This window comes from Zingiber officinale, chromosome 3A, assembly GCF_018446385.1.
Source record: "Zingiber officinale cultivar Zhangliang chromosome 3A, Zo_v1.1, whole genome shotgun sequence".
NCBI classification, from domain to species: domain Eukaryota; kingdom Viridiplantae; phylum Streptophyta; class Magnoliopsida; order Zingiberales; family Zingiberaceae; genus Zingiber; species Zingiber officinale.
The window spans coordinates 141,047,682-141,058,842 of record NC_055990.1 but is presented as its reverse complement, the minus strand read 5'-3'; the positions used below and the strand labels follow the sequence as shown (position 1 = coordinate 141,058,842).

Genomic DNA, 11,161 nt, shown 5'->3' with positions numbered 1-11,161 from the left:
ATATTTTCCATCCTTTTTAGGGTCTTTTCAATTTTATCAAGTCTTGACCTCAAGACTTGATTTTCTTTCCATAAATCTCTAGATTTTGGTTTTTCATTAAATCCTTGAGCATTTTTATTTTTAGGCTTATACCTAAGGTTCTTAGTGTTATTGCCTAAGTTGTTATCTATCTTCCTAACCTTAGGTGTGGTAGTTTTAGCATGAAGAGCTACATGTTTTTCCTTAATACTATCATGTTTTCTATTTTTATGGTAAATGGCATTAAAATGATAAAAACTTGAACTAGCATGCTTTTTACCATTTGTCAAAGGAATAGGTTCAATAAATGATACCTTGGATTTTACCTTGGAAGCTCCCCCTTGACTTGTGCTTCCTCCCTTGACTTTGACCGCTTTCTTTCCCTTTAGACATTAACTCCGATAATATCCTTTTTGATGACACGAGAAGCATACAATGTGCTCCTTGCTCTTCTTTGTTGTGGGGATGGTCTCTTTGGGCTTCTCCTTGTCCTTAGGTGCTACTTGACCCTTCTTCTTGGCTAATTTAGGGCACTTGCTTTTGTAGTGCCCATGTTCCCTACACTCAAAACATATAATATAATTTTTATTTTTAATTGAAACATTTATACCTTCATATGTAGGGATGACATTTGATCCTCCATTTGATTCTTCATGACTTTTGAAGGTTGCACCTTTTTCTTCACTTGATCCGGAGGTAGAGGCCTCTTCTTGCTCTGGTGTCAATGATCTACACTCCCCCTCAATCCTAGCGGTGGAGGCTTCATCGTCATTATCCTCATTTACATGAAATAAGGAGTATGCTCCCTCCTTATCTTTTTCTTTGCATTTTGTAGAGGATGAAGCTTCTTGTTCCTGTTCTTCGGAAGTTGAGCATCTCTCAACTTTCGAGTCCTCTCCTTCTTCCTTTTGGTCTTGATTCAATGAATCACCCTCATTTGATTCTTCTTGGTTTGGTAAAGTGGAGGGGATCTCATGAACCTTTGCCAATTTGCTCCAAAGCTTCTTGGCATCCTCGAATTCTCCAATTTTAGCCAAAATATTGCTTGGCAATAAATTGACCAATAACTTGGTCACTTTATCATTTGCCTCACTCCTTTGAACTTGCTCTTGACTCCATTTGCTATTCTTGAGGATCTTGCCTTTTGAATTTCTTGGAGCTTTGAAGTCTTCCATTAGAGCAAACCATTGCTCTATCTCCACCATCAATAAAATTTCGATCCTTGATTTCTAAATATTGAAGCTTGTTGAAGTGAATGGTGGAGGCACTCTTGTGTCGAATCCAAATCTATCTCCGAATTTCATTTGAAGTTGAACTCTTGATAAAATCTTTGGCTTGATGAATTTTGCTCCAACTTCTTCACCCTCTAGCCTTGTTACCCCTTTCGGCGATGATTCCGGTGAAGAACGACCTTTCTCTGATACCACTTGTTAGGGTCGAAACGTGCTAGAGGGGAGGGTGAATAGCTCGTCGCGCTCTTGTAGCTTGCTTCTTGGTGATGATATGTAGCGGAAAGAACAAGAAACAAAAATACAACGCTAACACAAAGAATTTACTTGGTATCCAGCTCAAGAAGAGGTGACTAATCCAAGAATCTACACACACAAGCACTCTCCACTATGAAAACACTCATTTACGGTAACTACCGAAGGCGGAGAAGCCCTACAACACTCTCAGTACAAGAAGAAAGAAAGGGAAGCAAATACAATTGAAATCTTACAAGATTTACACTGGAAACTCTAACCCTATCTTCTTCTTCTTGTTGTAGATCGCCTCTTGACTTGGACGTGCACCAGCACTTGTCTCCAAGAACCTTCAAGAACTAACTGTGAGAGCTCAGAGAAGTCGTTGTGTAGATCGGAGAAGAATCGGGCGAAGGACTGCTAAAGAAGATGCTTGTAATGGCTTTATCCAACACCAACGGTCAGATCTCACTCGATTGAAATGCTCTCAATCGATTGGGGAGGCTTTGGATCGATCGGTTGATCGATCCAGACCACCTTTGTGCTCTCGAAAATCATTTGAATCAATTGCCCAATCGATTCAACATGTCTCGCACGATTTCCAAGGCTATCGCGTGATTTTCCAGCCTCCCAATCGATCGGGCGATCGATTGGAGGCTCCCAATCAATCGGGTGATCAATCGGGAGTGCTTCTGTGCAATGGCGTCGCTCCCCCAATCGATCCACTGATCGATTGGGAGGAGCTTTTATCGCGGCACCCGTTCAATCGATCTGTTGATCGATTAACCCATTTCTATTTGCCCTAATCGAGTCCAACAGACATAAAAACCCAACATTCGGTCAACCATGACCTGTTGGGACATCATGCCTAGTATCCGGTCACCCTCGATCTGCTAGGACTTCCTCACCAAGTGTCCGGTCAATCCCTTTGACCCACTTGGACTTTTCTCCTCGTACCAAGTATCCGGTCAATCCTTTGACCTACTTGGGCTTCTCAATACCAGGTGTCCGATCAACCTTAAACCACCTAGATTTCCACGTGTATGGCTTCACTCACTAGGTCTTTCACCTAGCTTCACTCACTAGGATTTACATACTGCCTAACTTCACTCACTAGGTCTTTCACCTGGTTTCACTCACCAAGATTTCCCAAATGCCTGGTTTCACTCACCAGGACTTCTCCTCTGCCTAGCTTCACTCACTAGGTCTTTCACCTGGCTTCACTCACTAGGATTTCCCAACTACCTGACTTCACTCACCAGGACTTTCACCTAGCTTCACTTACTAGGATTTCCCATCTGCCTAGCTTCACTCACCAAGACTTCTCAGTCAAGTATCCAGTCAGTCTTGACCTACTTAACTCTTCTTCAGATCTAACTGGTCAACCTTGACCAGAGGAGAATTGTACCAATAATCTCCCCAAATGAACGATTGCACCTGCAATCTCTATGTATTGTTAGTCATCATGTATTGTCAAACATTAAAACCCAAACATCAAGACTCAAGCTTGAGCCTTCTCAAACTTAGTCAATCAGGTCAACCTTGACCCAAGGGATATTGCACCAACACGTGATAGGTACTCGAGATGCCTGGAATTGATCCAAAAGCCTTGAGCATTTTTTCTTATTGACGGAGAATTTTTTAAAAAAAAATCAATATTTTTAAAAATTCTAAACCCTAAATTATATAATATATCTCATGAGCATCTAAAATTTTTTAGTGTTAATAGTTTTTTATTTTGAACACTATAATCCAATTCCTAAATCCTAGAGGTAAATTTAATTAGCTTAACCCTGGAGTTAAAAAAATAAACAAAAAATAAAAACAAAATAATATTAGACGCCTAAATATATATCCATGAGCATCTAAAATTTTTTAATGTTATTTTTTTAGTTTGAACACTATAACCCAACCCGTAAACTCTAAAAGTATATATATATACACACACACGAAAATATTATCCTGCGGTATCAATAGTGTGGTTGCATGCGGTTTGGCTGTCATGGACAAGCCACGTCAAAGAGAAAACGGTCTGCAGACGCCGATCACTATGCTCTCTCGCACCTCTCGTTGGTCGTCACTAATCTTCACTAGACGTTGGCGGGTCGCCCTTGGCCGGATCGCGATCGAATCGTGACCGGATTCCGGCCGGATCGCGATCGGATTCCGGCTGGATCACGACCGGATTCCAACTGGATCGTGACCATATTCCGGGTGGATCACGATCGGATGGTGGCCAAAATCCGACCATTTCGTGTCCAGAATTGGTCGCGACGCTAGCGGAAGCAACGTTGTTAATTCTGGTCGCAATTCAACCGGAATCCGATAGTGATTCAGCCGGAATCCTATCATGACCAGATTCCGAAATCTGGATTTCGACTAGAATCCGACCATTTCATGGTCAGAATCGGCCGTGACGCTAGCGGACGCAACGCTGTTGATTCTGACCGTGATCCAGTCAGATTTTGGTCGCGATCTAGTCGAAATCTGACCACAATCCGACTGAAATCCGATCGCGATGGGATTCTGACTGGATCGGGTCCAGAATCACACCGGAACCCCTGGGGTTTAGATTCCCCATAGGTTGTAGTTTTGATTTGGGTCGGTGGCCGGAGGCCATCGTCGGTGGGTGGCCACCGGGCGATGGGTGGGCGGCAACTGGGCATCCAGCAAAAGGCCAATGTGCAAGCAATAGTCGATGGTTTGGAGCTCGTGGCGAGTCAACGAAGAAGACGAGAAGTAGCTATAAAAAAATATGGCATTTGCACAAAGGATTCATCGCACCAAACCACATGTAATTGCAGCAAAAGGCGAAGCTCTCGCCCCCAGGGCCCCCACCGACCGGACCCACGGTCATCGTTAGGGAGGTAAATCGCAGCACCCGAGCTAGTATGGGACGGACCGGGTGGGATACAGGGATAGGAGATTTATTCCCCCGCTGCCACTGAGTTTCGACCCGGCGATCTCATTGCAGCAACTCCCGTCCCATACCGTCTCGGATGACCCACGGGATCACCAAACCACATGTAATGAACCCGAGAGAGAGAGAGAGAGAGAGAGAGAGAGAGAGAGAGAGGACTCTTCAAAACCCTCTTTATTGCGTATAACACAAAAAGTGATTACAATAAATATACCCTTTATGGTTTAATCTTCTCGCACTCGTAATAAAAGCCTCTAATTTGCAACGCGAATAAGACGAAATGCACTCCTTAAGATGCCGAGCAACCCCTTCGCGATTCGGTCCAATCTTCTTCCTATCCCTTCTTTTCCTTTTCTCATGGTCTTGTGCTGTGGACACAAAAGCTGTGGCTTAACTTAGCAGGAATCACATGGGGACAATCTTTAGGTACCACTGCCTTTTCCCAACCTTAAATAGGACAACAACTCATAGAAGAGGACCAACCGGTGCAGGAGTGGAAAAAACACTACTAAGTGGCCCATTTTCATATTTGACATAATACCATGTTTGACGCTTTACTTCCACGGTGAGCATATACATTGCAAAAGAAACTTAAAAGATATGCAAATGTCTCAAAGCCAGTCAAGTCTGTCATCATTGCTTACAACTTTGGCCAAAACTCCTCTCAATTGGGCCACTACCAATTTGTTACTTTGTATGTATCATTGAAAAGGATTGGTTCCTAATGATCCAATCCGTTTTCTTTGACATAGTCTCACATGATTATCAGAAACTACTAGGTGAAAGTTGTGAGGAAAATAGTTATTAAAACCTATCAGAGGTCACTTTCAGCTGCAAATAGACAACGAAGATTGTCAATGGCACAGCTCTGAAATATATGTTAATGGTTCTGGAAGACCACTTAGTCTGCTAACTCAACTTATGGTTACTTAACTCAGGTAAAGGGAGGAATCTACTCACTGTTGACTATAGGCCTCATTCCAACCTAATCTCAAGTCTGGAAGGGAATCCTGTTTTGCACTTGAACTAATAAAAGATTTCTAAGGATGCGAGTGGTTGGCACAAGTGGGTGGTAGCACTCTGCTTTTGTTCTTTTACTGCCATCGAACATGAACTCTGATGCCATCTCCAGTGATTTTGCTGTTTTTTTTTTTGTTTGATTTACTTCATGATCACTGCAAGTTATTCTCCATTTTGAGATGTTTGGACAAAGAAAAAGAGACCAGCTGGTTGAACTGGGACAGAATCTCATGCAGACTTTGAAGAAAAATCTCAATCCACAAGTAGTAGACAACCAAGGAATGGGATGAAAAAAAAGGGATTTTTTTTTTTTTTTTGCGAGAAGAAGTTAGTGAAATCTTGCAGATACCATGCATCTCATGTTTGATTGATTAGATTGTAGATTTGCGTGATGGAGAGATGGTAGGAAGGAAGGCATAGAAAGAAATTGTACAATTCAATCATTGATTCATCCTCGTACCATGCAGGAAGAATCTCTCAGGAAGTGGGCATCTCTCAGGAAGAAGAGGCGGCAGCGGAAACGGAGGACGGCGTCGGCGATGTGACTGGGAAGAGCGGCAGCAACCTCGGTGGCTCCGCGTCCTTCGGCGTGGTCCTCGGCGAAGGGTGCAGGTAGAATCCCTTCTCGGCGATGGCCCGATCCTCGGCCGAGATTGCCGCCGTAGGCGGCGGCATCGGTCTCGGATTCGGCTGCGACGACCGGTTGAACGGATCCGGGATCAAAGGCGTGACGGGGCTGAGGGTCAACGCCGGCAGGTTGAGCACGCTGGGGGAGAGGATCTCCGGCTGCCTCCGCGGCGAGAACGCGGCGCCGAGTGGAGAGCTAGGGTTAAGGCCGCCGAAGGCGGGGATCATCGGGCTGATCATTTTCAGATTCTTGAGGCTGGCCCTTCGCTCGTAGAGCTTGAACGCCGGCTTCTTGGGCCCCGTCGCCTTGGCGGCCAGCGGGATCCCGCTCTTGGCGGGCGGCGGAGCCGGCGCCGAGTGGTGGTGCTTGGCGGCGGTCTCAGAAGAGCCGGTGAGCATCTGGACGACCTGCTTGAAGGATCCAGCGTCGGCCTGGATAAAGGTGGTCGGGAAAACGCTAGCATCCACCGATTTCGACACCGATTTGGGAGTGATCGGTGCCGTAACCGCCGCCACTCCATTGCTGCTGCTACTGCTGCTGTTGCTGGAGGAGTTCGGGGACTGGACCTTCTCCTTCTCCATCGATGCGTCAAAACCCAATTTTTAGGGTTAGAGAAGCGGAGGAAAGGAGAGAGAGCTTGGGGTCTCCCTCTGCCTCTGGCCTTCAGATTCTGTGTGAGGAAGAGAGCATGAGATGGTGATGGGGTCGCTTTATTTCACAAGGAGTCAAATTTGGCCCATCCACTCCACGGAATGGAACAACCACATTTGACTCATGGTTTACCCTTTTTAATTTGATCGGTTTAATCGGACTAGACCATAGAAGTAAACACTTGGTCGGTTCAATCGTATCGCTAACCCTACTAGCAAAGACTGCCTTGTCAATACATGGCATACAAGACGTGCTTATAAGTCACGGATGCCCCCTTTCGATCGAGACTTCATGATTAAAAAAAACTTGGATCGACTTAGGGTTTGGATCATCCTTGGTGCCATGTGCCTCTTCCCCCGTCACCCCACATAGTACAGTGGTGAGCATATCTTGGAGCTCTCCGTGCATCCAAGCTTGAAAAACTAAGGAGCATACGAAATTCCCCTCTGGTATATGAACCGTTAAGACGGTTCAATCATTGTGTCGATTGTCACTTACACTTGTAGATTTATCCTAATCGCCGATCAAAAAATTTTCATAAGATTAAATTGACCTCCAGAATTAATTGATCTTGAATGCCTAGATTAAAAAAATAGATGTACAAGGTACAGCAAATCATTAAATTGACTAAATCAATAGATACTTGGTCAATTTTAGTAAATTGTACTATTTGAATTTTTTTTAATAAAAATAGACATAAATTTATTGATGAAGAGATGGAAACATCTTGAATTTTTATAAATGAAGGAGAATTATTCTTTTTATTTTTCTAATTTTAATTTATTTTCTATATCTTTTCGTTTAAGATACTTCTCGAATTAACTTTATTAGGTAGTCGGCTTTCATCTTCGCCCTTATAATGTTAAATTGCTCCATTTGTTAGGTTAAAAAAATGTTTTTTTAGTTAAAGAATAAATTCAGAAACATAATTGAGAGAAAACTCTGTTTCCAAAAATCTAATTAGCCTTAATTGTGATGATTATGACAAGCATAGAAGTGATCATCACAATTCATTTTGCAAAGTGATCAATAAGATAAATAACATAATTAATGAGGTGGGGGTCCATAATATGGCCGACATGTTGACTCTTGTACATGGTGTAGTAAAATGAAGTGTCCCTTTCTTTTGTTTTCTTTTCTTTTCTTTACCTTTTTCTTTTGTTTTTCTCCAAATTTAAATATAAAATTATAGATGGAATATTAATTATCCAAATAGGGCCTCTAATATTGACATTTTGTCCGATTTAGACTCCACTTATTTTCTAGATTAACACATTTATTTAGCAATTGCGTGTAATTAATAGCTTGTGCCTTTGCGTAAATAAAAAGACAAAGAAGGTAAATGCTAATTTATTTTTTAAAATTTAGAGAATATAATAGTAATTACTTTTCTCCACCAAACTCTTTTGTGAAAAATAAGAGATGATTTATTTATTTATTTTAATTTCAGTGTATATAATTATTTCACCAAACTCTCTTTGTAAAATAAAATTGATTACTTTTATTATTTTGAACTTAATGATTTTACCTAAAAAAATTAAATGCCACTTGCTATTTCTAAGGAAAAAAAATATGGTGTTTTCTACGAGAAAGAAAATAATTAGAGAAATATTTATGAAGAAAAAATATAAAATATTTTCCAAGCATTATTTGATTTCAAGAAGAAAAAAGGATTTTTTGTATTTTAATTATTGAAATACAATAATAAAAAATTAAATTATTTTTAAAAAATATTATTTCATATTTTTCTCCTCTCCCTCATTTTCACTCATTTTCACTAAAGAAAAGAAAATGAAATTTGTGACACCTAAGTTTTGGCCATCTAATTGACCTAACCAATCGACCTTTCTCTCAACATTAAAACCCTAAATTATTTAATATTTTAATTATTATTATTTTAATATATGCCTAAGATTTTAAAGAAAATTTTCATGTTGCCCCAATGCCAATGTTTACATTCACTTTCGTAATATTCCCCGAAATTTTAAAAATCATCAAAACACTCTCTTTGAAATTTTGTTATTATCACTTCACCCCCTAACCAATAACTTCATTAACTTATTAGATCAAAATGGCCAAATTTCCATCAATAGAGTTACAAAGTCAACAGTCGGAGGCCTAGTTCGTTGGATCTGATGATTGATTTGGGATCAGGATGAAATTAATGAGATCAGAGTGCTTAAATTTTTAGGACCTCGGAAAATGAATCATAAAATGACTTAGTTTAAAGATCAATAAAACAATCCCAATAAAAATGTGTGGAATCGTTGTAATGTGAGATCATACTGATTCTACTGACATTAAACGATCCTATCAATCTTATTCTAATTCTGCCGTAAAAGATGATTCCAAATAATCTCAAATCAATTTGGTAATTTCGAATCATAGAATCGTATGATTACATGATCTTATTGTCTAAATCATGGTTCTACAAGCTGTGATAAGAGGTGAAATAATGAGAGTCAAATTTTTTCTAAACAGGTGTATTTTAATGCTTTTGAGTCTTTATAGACATTTTCAGGATCGAGGTCGAATAGAAATATGAAAAGTTGTTAAGATTGTATTCGAAAATTTTAAATTACATAAGTAACCAGATAGTCACCAAATGCTCCCGGAATTGCGGTGCGATGATCAACGAATTATCTAAAATTATTAGAATAATTGAAATTACATAAGTAACCATATAGTCACCAAATGCTTCCGGAACTATGATGCGATGATCATCCGGAGCACATTGCACTTAGCGAATTTAAACAAATTTGGGATATTGAATAGTACATCATAATTTATCTTTGTTTTTCGATTTATTCTGATGACTAATAAAAAATTTTTTATAGAATTAAATTGATCATCTTCAAAATTAATTGAATATATCTAAATTAAAAAAATAAATAAATAGATAATATATTTTTCATTTCGTGACAAAGTGTCATTAATTCTGTTCCATTATATGAATCTTATTTATTAATTTAAACATGGATCATTTTCCTATAGACTTATATACTGTCAAAAAAAAAAAACTCTTTTTATTGTTAGTTTCTTTCCCAAATTATAAGAGGCATCTAGGACTAGATGAGTTTAATCATCTTTTTACTATATTTATTTATTAATTTAATAATTAAATGAGTACAGAAGAAAATAAAATATTTTTAAAAAATATATAAAAAAATCAGTGTACCTTTTTTTACTATTAATATCAAAGGACAAGACAAGCATATTTGGTAATCATCAATTAAGGAAGGGCCACCAACCCAACCAAATCTGAGCAGCTACTACTTAATCTTTTGGCTTCTTAACAAGTTTCCAAAAATGTAAAAGTTAAAAAAATATATATATAATATTTAAATGTGGCACACGTTTCGATCTAAGCATGGCCTAATCTTCACTAACTACTTTAATCTATTCTAATTTAACATTTAAATTAATATTTTTTTTAAAGATTGTAATAAGCATTATTCACTACAAAAAAATAAGGGATTTCGGGACAAAATTGGGGACGAATTTTGAAAAAAAATTCGTTGCAAAAATTTTTGCGACAAATTTTGGGACGAAAATTTTTTCGTCCCAAAATGGTTGATGCCAACTTTTGGAACGAATTATGGATTGTTGCAAATTTGGGGACGAATTTGGGGACGAATTTGGCGACGAAAAAAATTTTCGTCCCCAAATTCGTTGCAAAAAAGTATAGAAATTTGCAACGAAAACTGTTTTTGTTGCAAACCTAGGAACAAATTTAGGGACGAATTTATATAAATTATCCGCCAAAATTGTCTTGATTTTTGCAACAAATTTGGGGACGAATTCGGTGACAAATTATATTTTGTTGCCAAGTTTGTCCCTAATATTGCAACGAATTTGGGGACAAATTCGGTGACAAAATTATTTTTGTTGCCATCTTTGTTCCTAATTTTGCAACGAATAATAAATTTGTTGCAAAACTGGCAACGAATTTCGCAACAAAAACTTGCCAAGTTCATTGCACACCAGATAAATTTTCGTCCCAGAATTCGTCCCAAATTCTGGGACGAAATTTGGGACGAAATTTGTGGATTCGTCCCAAAATTCGTCCCAAAATTCGTCCCAGAATCTGGGACGAAATTTGGGACGAATTTTGTGGATTCGTCCCAAAATTCGTCCCAAAATCTGGGACGAATTCTGGGACGAAAATAATTTTGTCCCAAATTACGATAGAATTGGGACAAATAATTTTCGTTGCCAAATTCGTCCCTATTTCAAATAATTTTTTCCAGCTTCAATCTCTTTCTGCAATACAATCCAAATACATACAAACCAAATTCAAATAACAAATAATATGCATTCAACACAATTTAATTTAACATTCAACACATCCTAATTTAACATTCAACACATACAAATTTAACATTCAACACATCGATCAACTCATAATTCAAGAAGTATAAAGTTTGCAACAAAGTTTACAATATCCATCTTGTTCAAGCT

The 11,161-nt window shown here is 38.9% G+C and overlaps 1 protein-coding gene across 1 annotated transcript; it reads right to left on the bottom strand.

Moving 5' to 3' along the window:
• Positions 1-5,749: 5,749 nt before the first annotated feature.
• LOC122052559 (VQ motif-containing protein 4-like) lies at positions 5,750-6,784 on the bottom strand. Its single transcript, XM_042614139.1, has one exon. It carries the CDS (start codon positions 6,628-6,630, stop codon positions 5,917-5,919), a length of 714 nt encoding a protein of 237 aa, XP_042470073.1. The 5' UTR covers positions 6,631-6,784; the 3' UTR covers positions 5,750-5,916.
• Between the last annotated feature and the right edge of the window lie 4,377 nt (positions 6,785-11,161).